General features: G+C 45.9%; 1 protein-coding gene across 1 annotated transcript; it reads left to right on the top strand.

Moving 5' to 3' along the window:
• The first annotated feature begins 767 nt into the window (after positions 1-767).
• On the top strand, positions 768-21,750 carry LOC111066351 (homeobox protein vnd). The gene is made up of 3 exons (XM_022354877.2): positions 768-1,782; positions 16,977-17,659; positions 20,435-21,750. Exons 1-3 carry the CDS (start codon positions 1,664-1,666, stop codon positions 21,430-21,432), a joined length of 1,800 nt encoding a protein of 599 aa, XP_022210569.2. The 5' UTR covers positions 768-1,663; the 3' UTR covers positions 21,433-21,750.
• Positions 21,751-25,705: the final 3,955 nt, after the last annotated feature.

Below are 25,705 nucleotides of genomic sequence, written 5' to 3'. Positions count from 1 at the left end.
TTAAGGATCAAATAAATATCAATTAAAGTATTTAGAATGGGGGTAAAAAAAGGGAGATAAAAGATATAATTAAGTAAGGGAATTGAAGAGTAAAATTCAGAGCTATCAGCACCAAAGAAATAGCCTAGATTAGGGATACTCTGAAGGAAAGAATCCATGCAAAATAAATAAACTTGGTAAGCGATCGATCGGGACATATCAATAGTACCAGCTGTGATCTCCTTTGGATGAAGTACACCCGCTTGGTGCATTCCGTTTCCACTGCCAATCGTTTAGCCCACACCACTGTGCACCGCTCAGCAGCAGCACCACCAGCAAGCAAATCAGTTGAAAAAAAAAATACAAATCGAAAAGGGGGGGATACAAGAACAAATATAAGCAAAAACCCCGATTTGGGGCGTTGCGAGCAAGTATCTCCCTCTTTCGCTCTCCGAGTGGAATACCTCTGTCTCTTTCTTTCTACCGGGCCTGTCAGCGATATCTGCAGGGCCCGCACACACGGACACGGGACACCGGACACGGCCACAAACGTGGACTCGGACGCGGAATGCTTTATCGCGGTCCCAGTACCAGTCGCTGTAGCTGTTAGCTGTAGCTGTAGCTGTCGATGTTCTTGTGTACACTTATTGATATTTGTTTAACTCAGTTATTTCCCTCTCCGGCCGCTATCCGCTATCCGCTCTCCTGGTGCGTGTTTTGTTTAATACCTATTTGACTTTAATAAGTGATTGTTGTACCATTTAAAGTGTCCCTCGTTGCGCCACTCCAGCTGTCCCAGTCCCAGTCCCACTTCCCAGTTCTTCGTCCGTGTGTGTGTATGTGGATCATCGTGCAGCAAGAGCTTCTGGCCTCAGGGGTCCCTTCATTGGCAGTACGACATTGTCAGTGGGTACCATTCGACGTGGAACGCATCGAATGCCGATCGCCAGCTTCGTGTCGCGTCGCGTTTGCCAGAGCGAGAGCTTTCACAGCCATCGAGTGAGTGCCAGAGCGGGAAAGCGAGAGCGCATGCGCATCTGCATCTGCATTGGTCATAGTAACGGACAGGCGAACAGGCGGACACTCAGACAGCGGACAGCAGACAGCGGAAAGCGGACAGATTGTTTTAGCTGATTGCGAGTGGCAGCGTTTTTATGGCTTATTGAAATCGGCAAACGGCAGTCAAAAAGCGCGCGCTCCGCAGCCCACAACTCGGAGAGACCACCTCCCACTCGAGACCGTAAACTGTTAACCGTAAACCATCGACCGTAAATCCAGACTCTTTCGGCACCGATAGAGTTGGCAAAAATGTAGCTCTCGATCGAAGTGCAATTGAATAATAAATCAAAGTTCGCGCCACAGCTTAATGGTTGTACGAGTACACACAAATTATAAAGTGATCGTGCATTAAAAACCGATCGACAACCACATACAATACGTGCATATGTATAGGCCACTCCAGGCACATCAGCATTTACCCCCAAGCCCCCACATCGGCTGTCATCGCGAAGTGCAAATAATTAACCGTCGCGAGCTTACAAAATTAATTCATTAAATGTGCCACTGACTACACAATTTTTTTGCAATTATTTTATCGTTTCTGTTTCCTTTCGGCTGAGTTTTGGTTTTGTTCCGATTATCCTCCTGGCGGCAGGCAGCACGCGAGAGCCCCCTAACAATAATTATGAGCAATTATAATCCGAATTGCGGTTACTTCGAGGATTGCAGCTACTACACGAACAATGTGTACCAACAGGATTATTGCATGCAGCCGGATTACGAGTACAACAAGCATGTATACGAGTAAGTAAAGCACACGGGGCGGGTGCCCCGATCCCCGTCTTCCTTAGCTGTCGCCCAGCCCAGGCTGGGTCGTCCAATCAGCCTACTCGAAGGGCTGAGCTGGGCTGAATAAACAAAACTAAGCTCTGATCATTGCTATAAATGATGCAAATCACACAGAGATAGATTATTTCAGTATTATTTTTCTATTTTTATCATCTTCCATACCACTGAAGGGCGTGTGAGTGCGACCCACTGAAGCCCAAGCCCAGATCTGATCATAGGTGAAGATCCATTAAACCATTTCTTTGAGCAAATATTTTATCTCTGCTCATATGCAAAATGATATACAAAATTAGCCCAAGATTAGCCTTAAATTTCATACGAAGCGAGCTGTCAACTAAAGCATATTTCTATATAAATTCCTAACAATAATCTTCGGAGATCTGTAAAAGAGTGCCTCAAGTAATAGAGGCACATTCATTCATTAAATTTTTTATCAGTCAATTGGATCGCTTTGCGGCCTTCTTGTGCCGTATCAAGTACTTGATCAAGGGGGCAAAGTTTATGGATTGTTTTTTTTTTTCATTCAGTCATTTCGTTTGCCAGACATCAATGAACCAAATGAGTTGAAACAAAACAGGAATGACTTGTAGGAAAAACGCAAATTGGCTGGCAAGGCAGAAGATCTGAAGATCAATATTATATATAATATATAATAATATTGGGTGTGTTAGAATAGAATTGGTATTCTCCTAAGATATTTATTCGTTGCGTGTTTTAATGGAATAAACAAATTTTAATTATGAATTGAGTACCTGATCACATGAAATTCCCCACACTTTGATCTGTGGCTGATTGCTGTTCTGTTGTGGGCTGTTTCCTTGGCTGATCCGTGAGCAAATCCGCCCAACAACAGGCGAGGGCGAGGGAAGTGTCAAAATATTTCCTGGAAATCGATGAGGCAATTAAAAACAATTTGATTTAAAATCAGCTAAGAAAACACAACCCAAGCCGAGCTAAGAAAACAACAGCACACAGGACACCCGGACACCAGGACACCAGGACACCAGGACACTGACACGGACAGTAAGGAGGCGGACAAACAGAATTTGGGAAGTATTGGGATCAAAGCAAAACGTATTAACATTAAATGGCATAACATAATGAAATTGTATTGGCTACCGAACCGGATCGAAATGAACTCAGTTGAGTCTCTCCCTCCCTCTCCATCTCTCTCTCTATCTCTCTCTCGCTCACTCTTTTTTCCTCTGATCGCATAGATCGTAGAACTTAAATCCCTGATTTTCGCACACGGCTAGGCTCGGCTCTGCTCCGCTCTGCTCTGCTCGTCGTGTGTTGGCCCTAAGCCAATGTTACGGCATTGTGAATGGACTACAGTTAGCCAGGATCCCTCGGCTCACTGACTGACTGCTTGGATGGATGGATGGCTGGCTGTACGATAAGCCGAGGCAAAAAGGTGTCAAACGAGACGAGAGACGAGACGAGACCCGAGCAAACCAGACCAGACCAGCACAGTACAGGATAGGGTAGGGAGCTGAACAGAACATAACCATATAGAAGAGAAGAGAACAGAGAACAGAACAGAACAGAGTAGAGCCGAAACCAACAATGCGCATTATTTCCACTTTGTCACCTTTTCGTTTGCCCTTGCGAACTGCGGCGGGTTTTTGAAAAACCAAAACACATGTTTAGTGAAATCGTTTGGAAAATCACACAAACAATACTCAGTCTGAGCAAGAAAGAGAGAGAGAGAGAGAGAGAGAGGGAGAGAGAGCACACATTTGACAGGCAAAAATTTTGGTTTAATTGGGTTTGTCCATAATCGTTGCATCGAACCCTCGGATAATCTGGGATAATGCTGTTTGTGCCAAATAAAACCAATTCCATTTATTTGTACTTTATGTCATGTTCTCTATTCGCTCTCACTCTCTGCTTATTCATTGATGGATCTGCTCCGACTCAGTCTGCGACTCAGTCTCCGTCTCAGTCCTCAGACCCCGTCCCAGTATCTGCACTGGAATTTCCAATCCTCCTTCGTGTGTGCCTCCTGCCCCATATGGTGGCAAGTTGGGTTTTCCTTCAGTCCTCACAGGTGTCGTGTCCCTTGAACAATTTGTTGCTTGTGTGATCGCCAGCGACTGATGTTTTTTGTTTTGTTTTGTTTTTGTTTCTGCACGTTCATCGAGACTTTTAGCGAAACTTCTGCCTTCGGCCCACTTGTCTTTGGACTACAGAAAGGGAGGGACGGCAACTTGAAGCGCACCAGAGAGCACACCAAAGGATATGGACACGCCACACTTGTTTGAGCACGGCCCTGCCCTGAAATATGAAGTTCGAAAAAATAATTTCATTTGATGCCGTCGCCGCGAACGCAGCTCCCCAAAAACGCAGTCACCCAAGTTGAACGTACTCCAAAAAACAAAACAAAACCAAAAAAAAAAAAAAAAACAGAAAGAAAAACCAGCGAAAAAACTACAGAAAACATATATAAAAAAAAAAAAACAGACCCAGAGAAACCATCACGAAAAATACAATAAAAAAAAAAGTCGAAAGCTTTCAAATGCCTGGGAATGTGTGCACATGTCCCCGCGACAACGCAGAAGGCGACGTCGGATGAGCCAGGAAGTAAACAAGGCCCAAACCCAAAGAAATTACCCAAGGCAGGCTGGCAGCAGGTCGAGCCTTGTGATACCCTTGCAGATTGCTCGATTTATCATATACAAAAGGAAGTACCGAGTATTGTGGACTGAGCTTGAACCGAGTTAACTTCCATTTAAAAAAACTGCGAAGACAGGCCGAGCAGCTCGTCTGTTAATACTGCACAAGAATATTTATGCCTTGTAAAGTCGGAGATGTTTCTTTCAGGCATTCTTCCAGTTTGTTTTTTATAGGGTATTCTCTCTTCTTTGATATGCTCCAAATGAATTCGATTTGCGACCCTTACGCTGCGATAATTTGTATTTATGTTTGTTTCGTTTTTTTTTGATTTGTTCTTTCTCAAATATTAATGCCAAGTCCTGGCTTCGGCCCACCAGGGCTGCCATTACCACAGGGATTTGTGTAGGCAGAGTTCTTAAATTTATGTTAAATGAAGCCTGAGAGAAATATCTGAGATGCCATCAAAGAAGTCTTCTCAAGCTCAGCTCACAATGGTTTAAATTTTGAGCTACTTGCCAGCCCTGAACTGCACTGGACTGGCTGGCTGGCTGGCTGGCTGTCTGTCTGTCGTTTATGTCTTTTCTCAGGAAACTGTCACCCGCCAAATAGACGGAAACTTTTTCACCTTTTTTCGACTGGCTGGGCTTCTGGGTGGCTTAAACGGTGCTGTCAAAGCGACGGCCACTTGCCCCAGGGCCCCCCAGGAGATGGTTCCGGGGCGGGTCCCGTCTTATGTCTGTACCTCTGCATGTCAGCCAAATTGTCAGAGCCGAAGAAGTTGGTGCGGCACAAAAAAAACAAGACTGAAATAAAAATCAGAAAACAGAAATCAGAAATTGATACATTTCACAATTTTGTTGCAGTTGCAGCTCGTTTGGGGCGACGCGTGACTTAGTGACATTTAATGCCAGTTTGTCAGCCAGTTTTGCCACTGGCATTGCATTGCACGACTGACTGATGCCGTGCACGCCGATGCGAAGGCGAAGGCGAATTCGAATGCGAATATAACACAATGAAATTTGCATCCAAGACATCCAAGTCGGGTGGGGGTCGGGGGTCGATCGGCTTTGATGGGCCTATAATGAAGCATGTGATTGCCTGAAGTGTCACGGACGCGAGAGAGAGAGAGGCAAATGGGGGCGGATCGTGTCTCAAGTTGTTTTTGGCACATTTCTAATGTGACATGAGCTTCGAAATCGGGCTGGAAAATTACAAGAAAATATACATAGATACCCTTTTACTTAGAGGTGCAAAATATGTATATAATAAGCTACTACTAATAAAGGGACTTGTGTACATATTAATATACATTTTAATTCTACCAAAAACTATGAAAAATATACTTCGAATATGGGGAGGGGGATAAAGCCAACGACATATAATTAAAGTTGCAATTTAACGATTTATATTCACATACGTTTTACTGCAATAATATAACTAAAGAATCATAAAAAGCTCACTCACGAAAATATTTTAAATATGCTGTCAAAGAAGACAGAAGACAGATATCCACAGACACCTCTAAAATATGTAAATATTTGGAAAGGGATTTGTTAAATTTAAATTTATGCGTAACATTAAATTAAAATTTTAAATTTTATGGGCTGCAAAATAAATATATACAAAATGAGCTAAAGCATACATATGATCCATGGCAATTAAAGATTTATTGTAATAGACAGCTACAGGTGGCATTGATACTGCAGATACATATACAGATCTGTTTTGCAGGTATAATATGATATGATTCATGATGATACGCAGAGATTAAAAATCAATACCTTGACTTTCAAATATATTAAATTACATTAATTATATTTATAAATTATATAAATAAATATAAAATATTAAATTACATTAATTATATTTATAAATTATATTATATTTAATTATATTAAATTGCGCAACTAATACTAGGCATAATAAAATTCAATGCTTTCATACTGGGGCCAGTTAAATTGTAACATGAGTTAAACATTTCGAATGGAGTTTCTTTTGATTAGTTGACTGCTTGAGTGAATTTTCAAAGGTGTTCGTTCCAACTCAGATGCCGATCATTTGTGCTGGGGAGCACCATGACCACCGCAAATGGGCAAAGGTGATGTTTGAAAAAAAAAAAAGCAAATGAAATTAGAAAACAAAGCACAACCAAACAAAGAGACGGAGCAGGGAGCATGGAGGAAGGAGGAAAGAGTCGAAATGAGCATTGTGCCGCTACGCACGCTGAGCCATTCATGAAAATATTGCAATTGAAGCTGGCAGGCAATTGCCTGGGCATTTGAAATAAATTGCAAATGTATCTAACGGCTGACTCCAGCTGTGAAGGAAGTAGGAAGTGTGCAGAGGAAGTTGGCCGCACCGCACCGCATCGCATCGCAGTGGAATGACTGACCAAATGACCAACTGACCCGGGGAAATTGGCCACTGGCAACTGGCAACTGAGCAGGCGACACAGTGGGACACGCAGCTACAAAAAAAAAAACGTAAAGGAATCATCAAAGGCATACTCACACACAGACAGGCAGCAGCTCCTCAGCGATCCTCCTTACAGCTGCACAGACAGCTACAGACACTCGTACGCACAACAGTGCTGCAAAGTGGCAGATATGTACATGCCTTTTATCCTTTTTTATTAGTCAATGAGCCATTGAATGATCCAACCTCTGCTGAAGAGAGGCAGCAAACGGCACAGGGAAGCAGAAGCAGGGGATGAATCGAGGACAGAACAGAACAGGACAGGACAGGAAAGTAGGAAGTAATTTGTCTAGAATGCTTCTCAACATTTTGCATCTGAAATGTTGACTTTTTGTCTCTGATTTGTCATCTGCTAAATGATAATGATCCGCTATAAGCTGATAAACGCAACTGATGGAACCGATGGAACTGCTGGAAGGGAAGGAATCAGTTGGAACTTCCTTTCTGTATGTGTAGAACTCTTTATGCGAGACACACTAATTTCCCATGGCAGAACAGCAATTGAATTGCTCAATTGAACTTGTTGAAACCCTCTAGGATTATTCTCCTGTCCCAGCGAACCCTTTCAGTTGCATTTCCCACAACTCTGGCTCTGGTAGCATCATCTTAGAGACTGTCCAGGATCCCCTGGCCCGGCCTTAAGTAGCCAACGTTGATTTATTCTAAGCTGACTTAAGCAACTGATGGATTGACTTGGGATTGACTTCTGAATGCAAATCGCCCTCATTCGATCATTAGGGATCTGCTGCCAGAGCCACCCCAAAAAAGAGAGTTTCCAAAAAAGCAAAAACAACCCAAGACGAAACCAACACCAAAACGAACCAAACCGATCCCAGCTGTGTACACTCGCCCAGTCCCATCTTGAGGATCCCTTTTGTCCGCACTCCGTACTCCCTGGCCGGAGCATGGTAACGCCTTCTTCTTGCTGCCGTTCGTGCCCCTCCTCTGCATAATGGATTTGGCAATAGGGCAAACAAATTACCCGGAATCAATATCAAACAGACAGCGACACAGATCACGCCAGGACAACTGACCAAAGGACACAACCTCCCCGAAAATCAATCAGGAGCAGGAGCAGGAGCAGGAGGGGGGGAGCAGTGTGGGGTAGGAGCCGAATAACTGAATAGCTGGACTATAAAGGTGAATGAGGCATTTCCGCTGCCATCCATCTTTCAACTTCAGCTTGGACATCGCCAGGCGCTGCTTGCTGCGGCATCCTCTCTGGCTGCAGTCAGCATCAGCATTCAGTCAGTTTTTACTTTTTCTTTCTTTAGGTTTATTTTTTGTATTTTTTGGGTAAATCACTTCCGCGCAACGAATCGGCCAGCCCGAGAAATTGTCATGGCCGTCAATTGAGAACACGAGCGGGCCAACAACACATATAGAACATAAAACATAGAGCAGGGCGCAGGGAGAAGATAGAGAACATAGGGAGCAGAGAGGGTCAAAATGAAGGGAATAAAGGCAAGGGCAGGGGCAGGGGCATGGGCAGGGGCAGAAACCGGAAGGTAAATTAAAATGGATGACAATGGGATGAACGGTGACGGTGTGGCAGGAGGGGCTGACATTTTCAAACGAGCATTGAATGAATGGTTGACTGAATGAATGAATGAATGGTTCGAGTGTGCATCTGTATGTGTGGTGTGGCACGCTGCTTTGATCACTTCTCGAGCAGCCATGGCTGCTGGCTGCTGGCTGCTGCGCTTGGCTTAATTGTATCTCAGCTAAGCAAACACCTTTTTGCCAAAAACTTCTGCCTGTGATTTTCAACGTTCAATGGCAAACGAAGCGTTTAATTGGGGTTGTTAGCTGTCCCCCCCACCCTGTCGCAGACGCTGTCGCGCGGTTTCTGCCTGCTGAACCGAACAACAACAGAAACATGACGGCAATATGCAGTAATAGTAGCAACAGGGATATGTCTGACATTCAACATACTCTCGTACGTACGATATTTTATTGCATTTTGTGTGGAAGGAGCCGCAACTAAATGGGAAATCAACTGCCGCTGTTAATTGTGTGTATCTGTCGGATACGGATACGCATAAGGATACGGCTTGGTGGCACTCCTCCTTGGGCCAGGGCCAAGCCCAATGCATTGGCCACACTTCAAATCGAATTGCTGCCAGCTGCCGAGCGACATTTTTTTGAGTTTTCTCTTGAGTTTTGAATGGCAACCAGCGACACGAGGGGCACAACAGCTTTGAGGACGGATTAAAAGTACACCCTCCTACATTTCTGTTGTGTTTCTATATAAGCATTTAAAGTCATTGTGTGTTTATTTATTAGATATATTTACACATTGTATATGGCTGCTTTTTCTTACGACTACAATTTATTGAATTTACACATGTGGATTAATGTCTCCAGAATTGTCACTTTAACTTAAGTTCGTAGTTCAAAGATAGAGCCCACTCATGTATGTTATTTAGTTATTTCCAATTTATTTATTTGGATTCTGAAATATTTTCCAAATTTTCAATATAATTTTTTGCCTATTTTGAACAATTTTGTACACTGGATTTTTTGAGTCTAAGCTAATGAAATAAATTATGGGTAGAGCTTAAATTCAATTACAACTAAAATCAAATAAATTAAAAAGTTAGTTAATTTTTTTTACATTTATAAAATGCCAACAGACCATTTGCACATTTAGAGCTATATTCCCCTTAATAATTCCAATAATAACCAGCTTAAATCTGCGCCCATGATTCGAATTTCTACTCTACATCGCTGATATGTAAATAAATTGAAAACTAATTCAAAGAAGTAGCAAAAAGGATGCCCGAAAACCAACAAAACAAAACGACAGCGGAAGGGTGGGGGGTTTAGACGACAGATACTTGGATCCTAAATAGAAATAAACACACAAAACAGCAACAACAACAACAGCAACAAAAACAATCGGTTAAAGTAGTTTGAAGTGCAAAGAAGGGAAAAACAAGGAGAAACGAAAATAAATAAATACCAAAAAAAAAAAAAAACAAAGAAAAATAAAAGAGACAACGAACAATAAAAATAAACGAGTTTTTGTGCGAGAATCGAATTGAATTTGTATGTAATTTGAATGCCAGAGCAGAGCCGAGCAGAGACTACAAAAGATACTCGTACAGATACCAGATACATTTTGCACTACTGCTGTTGCTGTTGCTGCTGCTGTTGCTGTTGCTGCTGTTGTTGCTGCTACTTAAACTTCCTGCGGAAGCTAAACTATAACAACAGTCGACCGAGGCAGCAGCGTTCGCTGCTTGAAAGGTTTTTACTTTGTTAAATGCAACATCATCATTAAGCTCATAACAATGGCCCATCTACCCCCGCCCTGCACCACCCCACCCTTCCGTTTCTTTGCCTATGTGAAGGAAATGAAACCCAATTGAAAATGGGCGTGCGCAGGCCCTGGCCGCAGATACAACAACAACAACAACAACAGCAGCAGACACAGAATATCCCTTGTCATTGCCGAAAATATCCTTCGCACACAGCAGACTGTGTGCCATGAAAATTTCCCTAACATGCGCGCACTGTGCCAGAGCCAGCCATCTCGCTCCCACTGCAATCTGATTGGCCAGCGCCTAGGCTGATGACGCGCCCACTTGGCAGAACCGTTGCGCTCGCCGGTGACGACGCCGACGGCGAGAATGGCTGCGACGCCGACGGCATTACAAGTAAATTTCGCCCCCCTCCACCCAACCGACCCATTACTATATGCGCTTGTATGTAGTGGGGCAGGGTGGGGAGGGGGGATTGATGATGGTGTGAACGTCATGAGCGACAATGGAGTGCCACTTCCCTGCCGTGGAGGGGGCTTACATATGTAAAGAGACCCTCCACATAGAGATACTTCTATGTGCAGAGATACTTCTGGTATATACATGTACTCTGATATGTATGTAGATGGCATCCAGGCACGCCATGTGTCTAGTAATGTAGCATTTTGCCTTTTCAATTGCTCCATAACTCTGGGCCGTCGCTCCTTTTTGGGGGATTGTTCAAGTTAGCTTAATGTTCGTGTTGATTATGTTTTTTTGTATATTTTATTTTGGGGCTCCTCTTACTGCCCGCCCTCCGCCATTTGAGTCTTCTGGGTGTGTCCTCCAGTGGAGTGAACGCCGAGACTTGCATACATATGCGCCTATGTATTGGCATGTGAAGGATCTGAGCTAATCATGGGTTAGCTTATGAAATCGAAATTCAAATCACTTTGGGGGCCCAGGCCCTCTGCCGAAACGAAAGGAGCTTCGAGGAAATAGTTGGTGAACTCTTCCATATCCAATGGACATAAAAGTGTTCCAATGTCTGGGAAATATTCGATAATAAAGAAAGAGATGTTGAGATGTTAAGATGCATACAATGGCTGTTTTATGATGTTTCTTGTGACTGTTTCGACTGTGGATATTTTCCATTACGAGTATAAATACGCCAAAAAACTTCCATCAAATACTCGACTATATGGAAGTGATAACATTATCAGTATCAGACCATACATCATCGCCAAACATCATGCAATAGCTATAGAATTTCCGATACAGCCCACTCACACTTATACATTATGTTTGTGTATTTAATTTAATTTAAGACATTTAATTATCAAGTGAATTATATTTAAAAATAAGAGCCAAGAAATTCCAGCACATATTTACCATTTACTTGGAACTGTTTTGATTCAGTTCTGTCACCGACTATGCTGCAGTGCATGAGCAACTAATCAGCATAGAAACGAACGGATATGGCTGCATCGATGCGGTTGTTTATGCTTTTTAAGGGTCGCAAATGCTTCCTTGTACTGTGAACTGAAACTACTACCCAGCATTGTAGTATCTTCGTCTGAAAGGGTAACCACTCATAGAGTAAAGTAGCATAAAGTAAAGCAGTAAAGTAAGTAGCATGCGAAATTGTATCACACTCTTCTACTTCTTCCTTCAAAGCATTTTCAGGAACTCTTAGAGGAAAGTAGAGCATAATATTCGTTGGTTTCTAATGGTGTTTGATTTTAGTTTACTACCAGAAGATTATCAGTAAGAAAAAATCAAACCATCTACCTATGCACATATGTATATTGTAGTTAGTTGTTTATTTACAATATATACATATTGGTTGTATGTGGTTAAAATTGCAACCACAATATGCATGCATATATTTTAAATATACTCGGTTGTAGTGGACTCTTAGGGATTGTGTATTTCAATTAGTTGCACATGAATACGAATTTATTTGAAGTGTTCTTTGCTTCGGTGTTCTTCGAAGCACAAAGTTATACATCTAATTGGATGACTATAAATTAAATGCCAAATATCTTCAGTAGAAGGTCTCCAAATGATCATTGTATAAAAAAGATATAAACTCATACAAAACAATTTGATACTCGAACATAATACATACTTATACTACGAGTATGTTCCTCTGTTCTACTTATTATTTGGATTGGGATATTGGATTTGGATTGGATTGGATTATAAACTATATTTAAAACACACGAGCATACATATGTAACAAAGTGAAAGCTTTAGTGGGAAAATCGTTGCTTAGATCCCCATTATTAAATCATTTTGATGAGGTTCGTATTGATCTTCAAGTTGATTTTCCCCATGATGATCCCTATATATTATTATTATTATTATTATTATTACAATCATTTTGTATCATGATGTCTGTTTAAAGACTTTTGTTCCACATGTACATACATATATCTATGATATCATGTCAGGGCTTGACCATAAAATCATGTCCTGCCCCTCACTCACGCACACCCACACACCCACACACACTCTCTCGGCTCTGGAGATGTCGTAGGTGCGTCGTCGTTGTCCCCGGGACCCGGCACTAGAGCGACGATAATGATAAATACAATATAATGACGCGGCAATTGTTGACAACATCAAGTGTTGGGAAGGGCAGAGCCAAGCCGTCCGTAATGGACCGGGCCGGGCCGGGAAGAGATGGTAGAGAGAGCAGCAGAGCAGAGCATTCTACGGGCTCAAAATGTGAATGAATAAAAGAGTTTTCCGAGCTGCAAAAGGAACTTGTCTGACTGGCTGGGCCGCGGGTAGTACCAGTCCTACCTAGAGAGAGGTTACCCTCTCCCCCTCCCCCTCCCCCGCCGCTGCTGCTGCTGCTGCCACTACTCGAGCGCTACAATGGGCTCAAACGCACACCAAGCCATATACACACACACACACACGTACACACACATAGCAAAGAGAGGCGGCGGCTCAAGTGGCACTCGTCGGATAGGGCAGAGCAGTGCAGCAACAGCAGCCAGTGGCCGTTGTTGCTGCGGTGCAAGCGAGACGCCAAGACAGTCACAAGGATCTCTCTCGCTCTCGCTTTGGCTTTGGCCTGAACACGGCTCGGGCTGGCTGCCTGGCTGCCTGGCTGGCTGCCTGGCTGGTGGTGGGTTCGGTTCGTTGCTGCAGTTGTTGCCGGTGGTTGAACGAGCCACTCACAATGTGGCTGTTTGTTGTTGGTGTGGCTTCTTCAGCGCTCTATATCCTTGTTGAAAAGGACATGAGAAGCCACTTAGCGGGGCCCAACAACAGAGAGTGTCTCTCTTCAGGCCATGGGCTCTTACGCGGGCTCTGCATACCCTGCCTTGGTGTTGGTGCGCACTGCGAGCATATACAGTGTGTGTGTGCGTGTGTGCCCAATGGTGGAGGGATGCAGCCCTGGCCATATACCAAAAAAAGACACCCTACACACACACACACACACACACACACACACACACACACACACACACACACACACAATGAAAGAGAGAGATGTGTTTTGTTGTTGTTTTTGGTACTTTTGTGCCGTTGGCTGGTTGGACTCGTGTCGAGTTCTTGATGTCTCGTTAGTTGTTGATGACACTTCAGTTTGGAATGTTTAGAGTGCGGCTAACAGCGCAGAGCCCGAGCCCGAACGCGAACGCCAAGTGAATGCCCAGAGCCGTATCCCATATCCCGTCACCCGTCACCCGTCACCCGTATCCTTCTGAAGATCCTGATCCGTGTTAACAGAACGGAAGCCGAACAACATTGATTATGATTGCCAGCAGCTTTTGCTAGAAGCTCCTTAAAAGTCTCCAGTGCAAAGTTTCCACGTGAATCTCCCTCTCTGGCTCTGTCTCTGTGTCCCTTTGTGTTCGCGTGTGTGTGAGCTTTATTTTTTTTACCGTGTCCGGGCGTGTCAACAGCCACAAAGTGGCGGAGAAACGCAAGAGCCAGTCTCCGTCGCCCGCCGCCCAACAGCGGCGCAAATCGAACGGATCACCTGCCCCCCCCACATCGCCACAGCATCCGCCGGGCGGCCGCCGATCGCCAGCCGCCTTGGAGATGACCACCAGCTCGGGTGCCCTGGAGCGGACGCCCTCGAAGCGCAGTCGCGACCGGGAGCGGGATCGCGAACGGGAGCTCAGCAGCGGCAATAGCAGCGGCCTGGGTAGCGCCGGCAGCTTGCCCGCCTCGCCGCAGAGCGCGATTACCGTTAGTCCCGCCTCGCCGACGACCCCCACAACGCCCAAGCGACCGTTGCGCACCTCCACCCCGTCGCTGGATCGCGAGGGCGAACGGGCGGCCAGGGAGCGTGAGCGAGAGCGAGAGCGCCAACGAGATCGCGAGGATCGCGAGCGGGAGAGGGAGCGAGAGAGGGAGCAGGACCGGGAGCGCTCCTCCAAGGTTTTCAGCACCGCCAGCACCACAGTGCCGACGACAACGACGCCCTGCGGCACCGGACTGGCGGCCAACGAGCATCTGCGCATACCCACAGGAGCGGCCGCCTTCAGTGGCTTTCCCGGCCTCCATGGCATGGGCAGCCTGATGGTACCCTCGTCGGCGGCAGTGGCTGCTGCGGCTGCTGCCCCCTTCTTACCCTGGTCGCCCATACTGCTGCCGCCCTGGAGCCACGCCCTGCTACCAGCCGCCTTCTATCCGGCGGCCCTGCGCAACGCCTTGCCCGGGTAAGCACGATCGGGGGTAGGGTGGGGACTCGAAGGGAAAATCGGAATGGCATGAAGCACTTGCTTCAAAGTTATAGATATATATTATAGAATTTAGTCATGGGATATATGATATGAAATGGATAATTAGCGGGAATCATGAGGCTACAAATGTATCCACATACTAGTACTATATAATATATATATTTATATATATATATACTATGACTACTCTGCGCATCGCTGATTTCTTAATCTCAGCTAGAGACTAAGCTCTCTGCGACATCTCATGTGCCTTCTAAGCTCTATGGGGCCTGGGGCCTGGGGCTATGGCATTCCCTCAGATCTCAGATTTCAGATCAACTCTCCCCCGATGTATCCATCAATCTATCTATCCTAGAGATCAGCCTCTGTTTCTCTTTCTACCCCCATTTGTCTTTCTAGCACTCTATTGGTATTTTCAACACATCTTTTATATATAAGGAGTATAATTTTATTTATTGCTGTTCGCTCTCCCTCTCTCTCTCTCTCTCTCTATTGCAAACCCTAAAAGTCGAGCTTTGGATTATTTTCAATTTTCCAAACGCTTAAGTTCGATCTCCATTTTTGCTCGATCGATGCCTTGCCACAGTTTGCCTTCGCCTAAGCTTCGGCTCATTGTCACACCCTGAGCGAGCCCCTGACCTAGTCCTAGTCCTCGTCTTAGTCTTAGTCTTAGTCCTCGTGCTAGTCCTCGTCCAGTGTGGGCTAGCTAATGGACTTTGCTCACTAATCCAATGAGGCGGCCACTTGCAGAGCCAAACTAGCCAAACAAATCCTGTCGAGCAGAAAACGCGCGAATATGGTACGTAATTCCCCCGTTTCTGGCCGAGCAAGGTACTCAAGGTCCCTGCATTTGGATCGTGGAAATTCGGCTTGATTTGCGCTGGCCTGGCTTAGAAATTCCCAGCCCATCCCATCCCAGCCCATCCCAGCCCAGCCATCGATGGACAGGACAGTGGGTGAGCGTGGTCAGGGGAAACTCCAATGACGGGCCAACATGTGTGCAGCAGACAGCAGAGAGGACAGCCAGCCGAGGACGACTCTCGGTCGGTGCACATAGTGCATATTCGGGACAAGACACACCGGTCTGACGACAGGTCTTCCCCTGCAGACGACGACGACGACGGCGACGGCGTCACACTGTCTGGCGGGAGGAAATTCCCTCCGCACACAACATGTGTCTCCCGTCTTTGTCCCACCATCGTTCGTCTCTGGCGTGGGAATTTTCGAAAAATGCAATGTGGAAAAACCGGAAGCAGCGCGCGAAAAACTTGCGCCAACATGTGGCACGACCTGAGCCAGCGACCTGGCCTGACCCGATCCGAACCGATCCTGTCTTGGGCTGTACAGGTAGATGGCGACTAACAGCGGTCACAGCGGTGGTCAGTGCCTCGCTCTAAAGCAGATTTGTGTTTAATTGTTGATGGTATTAGTGGAAAATCAAAATTTCATTAGCCTGTGGTCCTCGTACGGGGCAAGGCAGGAAGGAGAACGAAAACGAAAAGGAAAGGAAAGGCCACTGGGACTAGGTGTCAATAATCCAGCGATTTGCGTGCACTTAATCAAAGTTAATTCTGCGCCGAGAATTTTTAGCAGGGAGCTGGAGAAAAGTGCCCAATGTCTTCGGCAGTTTGCCCGCTCGCAATCTGCGAAAGTCAGGCCAGCGGCAGGTAGCACCGACAGGTACACAGACCAACCGGGCTAGGCTCTGTTCGAGCCACAGCCTGAAGCCTTTGTTGGGCCTTCCGGCCATTCATGACATACCCATGTACCGGATGTAGCAGCAATGGGCATGAAACTGCAGCCAAAAGATGACAGAATGACAAAAGCAAATAGCAAATAGCCAATTCATTCAAGCCTCAATCGAAACATCAATCTGAGCATTCGTTTAGCATTCACCCCATCCCAGATACTCGCTCACATTTCTTGCCACAAAAACCCTCCATTTAGTTTGATTTCCCTCCAAGATATTTCGCACCCTTCCCTCCAATGTGTTCCCCATTTCTTGCCACTTTTCTTGCCTCAATTAAGGAGATTCCATTCGATATAATGCCACATCTTTCACAGCTTTGTGTCTAATCCTTTTATTCATTTTTCCTTGCAGTTTGTTTGATGCCAAAGTGCCGTCGTCGCAGCGCTCCGGCTTCCATATATCGGACATCCTCAACCTGGATGGCTCCGATCTGAAGAATGCCGCCGCCGCTGCTGCTGCCGCTGCTGCTGCCCAGCACAGCAGCGAGCTGAGCCACGCGGCGGAAGCCAGCAATGGCCATGGCCCAGCAACGCTCTCGCCGACGCCCACCAGTGCGGCGGCGCTGGAGGAGCATGGCGCTGGGTCCGGACACGGCGAGCACCACACCACAGAGCACCATCCCCAGCAGCCGCACCACCCGCCGCAGCATCCGCATCACCATCAGCCGCATCCCCAGCACCACCAGCAACAGCATCCGCATCCGCATCCGAATCCGCATCCGCAGCACCACCAGCAAACGATAGCCCCACCCTTGCCACTGTCGCACCACCAGAGCAGTGCGGCTGCTGCTGCTGCTGCCGCCGCCAGTGCGGGAGTTGCATCCGATCACCACGTGGGCGCCCACGCCCATGCCGCCGCCCACCTGCTGGCCAGTCACAATGCGGCGGCCGCCGCTGCCGTTGCCGCCGGGCAGTATCTGCCCAAGAATTTCGCAGGCACCTTCGGGGACGAGATGTCCTCCTACCACCACATGGCCCAGACAATGCTCCAACACTCGGGACGTAGCGCGTGGATCAAAGAAAACGAATTATACGGTGAGTGTAGTTTCAAGTTCTCAATGGGAGGGCAGGCAAAAACCATATAAAATAAATTAAATTAAGCGGAAGGTAGCTCCATGGACACATTCAAGATACAGAAGACAGATAGAGAGACGCGTAGAAAATAATTATACTGTACGAACAATCCCCCGATGAATCCTCCCTGCCAATCAGTGGCTTAGCCAGCCAAAAAACTCAACAAAAAAGCAGACAAAAAATAAAATTAAAGTTAATTTCTCGACAGCATAACTAAGACAGCAAATGATGGTTGCAACCCTTTTGATAGGTCCCAAGACAAAGATGAAGCTGCATAAAAATATATATTTATATATATAATTATCTCAGAGGAGCATATCAAAGTGGTCCTTGACACGGTTCACAGGTCTGATGTAGTCGCTAAAACCCTTAAACGAATCCAGTAATCAGCCAACAAATAAACTTTGAGTAGTGAAATTTATTTGGTTTGATTTGGAGACCTTTAAAGATTCCCAAGGCCAATGGGGGAAAAGGTTAAAAGAAAAAAAAAAGTGAAACATTAAAAATTGTGGCGAAAATCGAGCCCGTGGATCGTGGATGTAAATGTAACCCTATAGAGAGAGAGAGAAGAGAGAGCCTCACCGATTAACTGCACGACTAATAATATTGTTAAATAATTGCCTCGCCATGGAAAGTGGTGCTCAGCCATCCACTCATCCAACCATTCATCCATCCATCCATCCACCCAGCCACTCACTCACTCAGTCAGTCAGTCAGTCAGTCCGTGGGTCGATAAGGCAGCTGTGTTTGCATATACATATATATGGGCTAGTGCTGTGTTAACCCTCTATGCTCGTACGAGTACGAGTACGAGTGTATATGAATTCAGGTGCTTCCCGGGAGAGCGCAGAGCGCAGAGCGCGGAGTGGTGCCGAGCCATTTCTGATCCTTGCACACTTTCCTATCGTTTGCTTTTTTTAATGTTTCTTTTTTTTTTTTGATTGAAATTGGGAATTAAATTTGGAATGCGTATGGGGGGGAACTGGACTTGGATCTGGGTCTGGGTCTGCCACTGTGCGCTGGGGTTCTGGGCTTCTATTATAATCCTGACTAATAGTTTTGTATGCGCTTCACACTTGAGGATTAACTCTGCTGTTGCCCTCTGGCCAGGATGGGTAGTCAATCGTTCCTTGGGCCCTGCCATTGTCGGTTGTTTTGTTGTTGCGAGCCAAACATTTCTCACTCGTCCTCTCGGCAATTTATGGCACGCACTTCCGCCTCGTCCACGTCCACGTCCAGGTTCACATCCCTTTGTCCCACTCCAACTGCAACTCCAACTCCATGCCCATTCCCATATTCTCAATCGGTCTTCCTCTTCTTTTTATTATACCTTTTGTTGTTGTTGTTTGGCTACAAATTATAATTGCTGCCCGCTTGCTGTTTTTTTTTTTTTCGTTTTTTGTTTTCGTTTTTTTTTCTGGTTGTCTGCTCTTTTTTTTTTTTGGGAAACTTCACAGCTGTAAGAAGGAGCGTCGACGAGCAATCGTTTTGATTATATTAAGTTATTAATTTGTTGAGTTGTCATGGAAGCATCGCGCCTGTGTGGAGGGGGGCAGCTGCTAATGGGGGTAATGGATGAGCATTAGCCGCTGGGCTTTGTTTAGTCAATGGTACGAATACTCGTAGTGGCAGGAGGAGGAGGAGGAACATAGGTTCTGAGAATGGGGTGTTCCTTTCTCCCTACTCAAATGCAAAAGAGGGATCTTCCTTTTGTGGCCTTCTGCTTCCCACTAACTTCATTGACATCTTTGCTGGAGCCCTTTTGCGGTTGCATAGATCACACGCCCCATGTGTGAGGGGCAGCCGACACGCCCGCCCGCCCGTCCATAAATCACCGTTCACAAAAGTCGCATCAAAAGTGGGCGGTCATTTTGGCACTCACCCCAATAGAGTGAAACACACAGAGAGTGAGAGAGAGAGAGCGAGAGAGAAACGGAAACCGGAAGAGCCTCGAAAATGAAATGCCATTGATGTTTGAGGTTTGGCTTTTGTCTGCCAGTCGCAGTCCCATTTCAAGTCCCAATACACATTCCGAGGCATTCAAGGCACAGCACTCGTAAATGCCTTTTCATTAGCATCCCATTCCATGCCATTCCATGCCATTCGCTTCCATCCCATTCAGCATCATTCGGCCCGAAGGTCAGCAGTCAGCAGTCAGCAGGAGATCGCATCGTGAACACGTCAGGCCCAGGTAGTGAGAGAGCGAGAGCGAGAGCGAGGATTCCCCTGTGAATGCTGCTATCTGCTGCCTAATTGACATTATTAGCCCCGAGAACAGAACCCATGTCGCGGCAGAAGCGGCCTAGGTGGGGGGTTGGTTTTTGGTTTTTGGCCAGCACATCTGGCCCACCCCAAACAAAAAAGATCGAAAGATCGACCACAGCCTCATGTCGCGCCGTAATCCAATTGCCAGAGTTGACTCTTCCCCCTACCCCACTCCTCACTCCTCACTCTTTAAGCAACTAAAATTCTGCCCGATCATGCCGATCCGATCCGATCCGTTACGATAGGGGTGGCTATAGGCTGCATAGGGAAGGGTGTTAGCTATGGGCTAGGTTAAGGGGTGTGTGTCGGGGCATTAATTTATTGGCATTGCTGACAAATTCGTTGTCCATTGGCATTGGGAGGAATTGGAATGGGAATGGGCATGGGCTTGGGCTTGGGCTTGGGATCCTTTTGTCTGCCAACTCGCTAACACAGAAAATTCTCTCTCTCTCTCTCTTTTCCGTACTACAGGCACACAGCAGCCGGCCAGTCCTGATAGCACCTCGCCGGTCACATCGGAGGTCTCCTACACGTACATCGGCTCCAATTGCCAAACCTCGCCCGCCCTCTCCGGCGACTACAAGAACTACAGTCGGTCGGCGGACAGTGATGCCCTCTCGGTGGGCGATGCCATGCACAGCATCCATGGCGGTGCCAATTCTGGTGGACCCTCGGCGGCACATGCCCTACACAACAACAATAACAACAACAACAACAATAGCACCAGCAACAACAACAACAACAATCACAGCCTGAAACACGATCACCCCATCAATGGAGCTGGTGGCGGAGGCGGAGGAGCAAGCAGCGGGCACGATGACAGCCTCAACGAGGATGGCATCGAGGAGGACATCGACGATGTGGACGATGCGGATGGCAGCGGTGGCGGCGGCAGTGGCGGCCTCAATAGCGACGGACTGCCCAACAAGAAGCGCAAGCGCCGCGTGCTCTTCACCAAGGCGCAGACCTACGAGCTGGAGCGACGATTCCGACAGCAGCGATACCTGAGCGCACCGGAGCGCGAGCATCTGGCCAGCCTCATTCGTCTGACGCCGACGCAGGTGAAGATCTGGTTCCAGAATCACCGCTACAAGACGAAGCGGGCACAGAACGAAAAGGGATACGAGCATCCGGGGCTGCTGCATGGCCACGCCACCCACCCGCACCATCCGTCGGCCCTGCCATCGCCAAGGCGCGTCGCCGTGCCCGTGCTGGTGCGCAACGGCAAGCCGTGCCTCGGCGACGGCTCCAAGCTGGCGCCCGACTGTGTCTCCGTGAGCTCAGCGACGGCCACGGCCATGCAGAATGCGGCCGCCGCCCACCACCTGGTGGCGCTGAATGGGGCCGCCTATCAGCATGCGGCTGCTGCGGCCGCCGCTGGACTCCATGCACATGCCCATGCCCATGCGCAGGCCCATGCCCACGTTCATCCACATGCGCATGCGCAGCGTGCCGCCTGGTGGCCCTAATACTGCTAGATACGGAGAGGCTGAGCGAGAGTCAGTGGCAGTGGCAGTGGCAGAGGGTGTGGTATGGAGGTATGGAGGACACTCGAATAGTCGACACTGGAGCTGGGAATTCGAACAAAACTTTGGTGCAATAATGGAACATAATGGAACCTTGTCACAGCCGGCTCGCCAGGCCAACCCGCCCCACCCCCCAGAAAAAAGAGAACCGAATCGAAGAGAAGCGAAGGAGAAGCAGCCAAAAACTAAATATGTGGAAAAAGAAGAGCATAGTCAAAGTAGAAGCCTCTGTCAATCCTGTACATAAGTCAGACAAAGGTAGCAAAAAAAAAAAAAAAAAAAAAAAAAAAGCTAGAAGAGTTCTGAGAGCGGATATCATAAGTGTAAAAAAAAAACAATTAAGATTATAAGTACGCCCCAAAAAGCAAGCCCCCCCCCCCCCCCCCCCACCCCCACCCCCAACCCCGTGTAGCTCAAGAGCTTTTGGGCCCAATTTAGTCATAGATTTTCTAAACCTCTCTGCCCCAAAACAAATTCCCAAACAATATATTACACAATTAAATAACCATAAATATAAACATACATTTTTTTTGTGCGTACTAAAGTTGATAATACTTATAAAACTAGAACGTAGACAAATTTTTTTTTTATTTTTTTTTTGTTTTGCCTTAGTCGTTAGCATAATAAATCCAATAATCAAATGGATCAAACCCCTGTAAATATCATCAAGAAATACACATACCCTATAAAATGAGATGGGTAGGTCTAATACATGTACTTACATATGTATGTACAGCCCAGATCGCAATGCAAATAAATCATACAAATGTCTGTACCATATAATAACTAAAGCATAATTAGTGTTCAATTTTTTTTGTAGTCAGAATTTAGCGGTTTTTTTTTATTGTATGAATACACACATACATAGGTACATATGTATGTATGTATGTCTTATAGAAAGACACTAAGTCGTAACCGATATTTTTTTTGTCATGTGTGTGTGCGTGTGTGAGTGCATAGCGAGTAATGAAAGCAAAAAAAAAAAAAAAACACTCTTTGAATTTATAGCGAGTAATGAGTTCATAAATGTTAGCAAAGGACCCAAGGACACAAAGACGCGACACTAACACCAAGACAGAGTAGAAAAAACCAACGAACACGGACGGACACATACGGACACGGAAACATCCGGGACTGGTCAAATGTATTCAGGACAGAAGCAAAGCAAAGCAACCAAAAACAAAACAAAACAAAACAAAAATTGCTGCAACATACATTTTAGAGATTTAATAAAAACCCATTTACAACAATTTAAACGAAACGGCGTTCTTTCTATTCATTTAGTTTTACGATACGAATTATCGGAGTATCAAGAAAGGGGATTGCAAGTAGCAACAAGGCCTTCAAAAATATTCCCATTAAAACCACGAGGCCTTCAAAAATATTCCCATTAAATCCACGAATATTTGCATACAGAGAACCTGCAAAAAAAGGAAATTAATGCACGTAAAACTGATTCAAAGAGCGTTAAATCAGTTGGCTTAAAAAAGGTTTTTATAGGCACTCTGCGGGGCGTAGATTTAAATGGAAGCTACGAGTAGTTAATATATAGCGTAATCTCAATCTGCACTTTCTGATGCTACATACAGGTATGTAAATGTGGGCACTGCCTTGTGAAGCTCTCCTTAATTATCATATTACAGCGGGAACTCAGTAATGGTGAAAATTACAAATTGTTAAGCGTTCCCATTATGGGGATCGTAAGTGCCCAGCCCTGCACACACACACACAGCGATACTCCTCTATCGTTGGGGCGTATAAACATGTTGGACACACCATATATATGGTCTTGATTATGGTAGTTAGCTACCGTTCTGTTCTGTTCTGTTCTGTTGTGTTGTGTTCTGCGATTGCAATCCGTAATCCATTGAGTTCAATTTTTGTTGATTACGGCACCAAAACAATATTCGTGGATAGCGTCGGGCTGCGGCTGCTATAAAGCCTTTAAACCCGATAAGCAGGAGAGAGGGTGGCCAGAGGCCAGTGGCCAGGGGGCTGGGGGGAGGTGCTGCACAATCGGACTTTAAGCTATAATAGTACAAGTATAATACATATCTGGAACACTCTGTCTGGTAGCTACAATTTTGATCCAATTATCAATCGATCATGGGCGTTTCATCACTCCCAAAGGGGTGAATCAACCGGGTGAGGGGCAGCCCCCTCCACAATTCTATATCTCCCCCCCCTCCCCTGTGACACATTTGGCAAATAAAGAACTCGAAGTCAAGTAGATGGGGCTGGAGTATCTCATAAAATAATACGAGTGCTATTCTAATAAACGACAAATTAAATTACTCATCAGCGGAATACTCGCACTTGAATTGACTGATGGAGCCACATGTGGCTCCCTCACTCCCTCAACCATATTTTCCAGCCAGTCCAGTGCAGTGGGAAGTGCTTACTGATCGTGCCTGACATGCATCGGGCATAACAATGATGTATTTCAGGTATTAATAAATATCGAGTGCCACTGCAGCCGACAACAGCGACACTGGCATGTGGAGGAGCAGCTAAATGGCCAGCGAGTACCAACAAAAGTACGAAATCGAAACGCAGTTTTACACGGGGCCATAAACTGAACAACTGCAACTGAAGTGCCATAAATGTTGCCCCCACATACTCGCACTCGTACGTTGTGCCTGCTGCCTCGTTTGCCGTAGAATTATTCTACCTTTGCGATCGTTGGGAGCGGACTACTGACGCGCGCATGTCTGGTAATTGCGGATCCTGGCAAATTAAGGAAATGTTGTTCCTGTTAGTTGAACGAGCATGTCTGGGGCAGGGCAATTGTGTGGCTTATAGACATGGCTTCCATGGCAGATGTAGATAAATATTTAGTTTATCATTTATTGCCTCTGCAAGGGATCCGTCGGAGCATCTTTGTAGCTTCTAAAATCACAACTCAACTTAATTCAACGTTTTTGTTGGCACTATTGAGGCCGATCTAGAATATACTTGGGCTTCCTTCTCATGCGAGGCATCTCCGCATCATGCACACCCATAGAGAGTGCCACAACTTGCTTGGAATAGGCCCAAGCCCTTATGTATATGATCGACCAAGCCAGTGGCTTTGTCATCTAACAAATATTTACACTCCTATCCCCAGGTGTATTGTGCAATGGGGAAGAGTGGATGCAAACTCCTGGACCATCGCGCAGGGGGTCCCAGTTTCCACATATTGACACACCATATGTATGTATATACATTTTTGTTGATTGTTGACCCAACCCCGCACAGCTGTCAAGTCAAAGCTAATTTGTGTCTTTGAATTATTATTAAATTAATTAAAATTAAAAATAATTATTATTTTGTGCCTGGCTATCCCAAGGGTTTTATAGCTGCTCTCACCAACCTTTGTGCACATTTATCAGTTAGCTGAAGTCTAGTGGAAGAACCAGTGGAAGAAGCTGTGCAACTCGGATAACAGCATTCGCATTTGGCCAATTTTGTCGAATTAATCTGCGCTGATTGCTCTGCAGCGGCTATTGGCAGACACAATTAGCAGTAAAATTCAAAATAAATGGATGTTATCATACATTCGTATTCCCAGAACAGTCCTACATATACACACACACACATATATGTATGTATATGTATGGTCCGATGCCAGACCGAGTCGGGATAGCCTAAGAAACAATCTCTGCCCCAATCTGCACTCTATCGAGTGGCAACACCAAATCAGAACGCGTAATTAACTATGGCCTACAATCTGGCATATAAAAACATACATACACACATATATACATATGCACGTATATTTGTGTGTGCAGTCCCTGTCCAGATATTGGAAGCCACCAAAGGCCACTTATCGATTATTTTATTAATTGTAATCTCATTTATTTACCCTACTCTGCGCTGCGCTTTACTGTTCCTGGCCTCTCACTGTGTTTAATTTCTACGTTTATTTTGTGATAAATTTATTATTTGATCAGACCATACACACATACACACATACACACATACATATATACATACACTCGTGGGTATACTTTAATCAATTTTTCATTACATACTTCGGAATACGTACGATGTTGTCTCTTCTCTCTCTCTCTTTATCAATGCCAAATTTGAACGGGGTGCCCACAGACCAGTGGCCAGTTCCATCGGAAATCATCGCTGATCAAGTGCCTGTAAGCACAGTAGACACGATCGACTGGAGCTCCACATGCTGGAGTTGAAGTGCTCGAGAACAAGTGCCGCTGGCTATGGGATGCGA

The sequence above is a fragment of the Drosophila obscura genome, unplaced genomic scaffold, assembly GCF_018151105.1.
Source record: "Drosophila obscura isolate BZ-5 IFL unplaced genomic scaffold, ASM1815110v1 contig_165, whole genome shotgun sequence".
NCBI lineage: Eukaryota > Metazoa > Arthropoda > Insecta > Diptera > Drosophilidae > Drosophila > Drosophila obscura.
The sequence above is the reverse complement of the archived record's forward strand: the minus strand, read 5'-3'. Positions and strand labels throughout refer to the sequence as shown.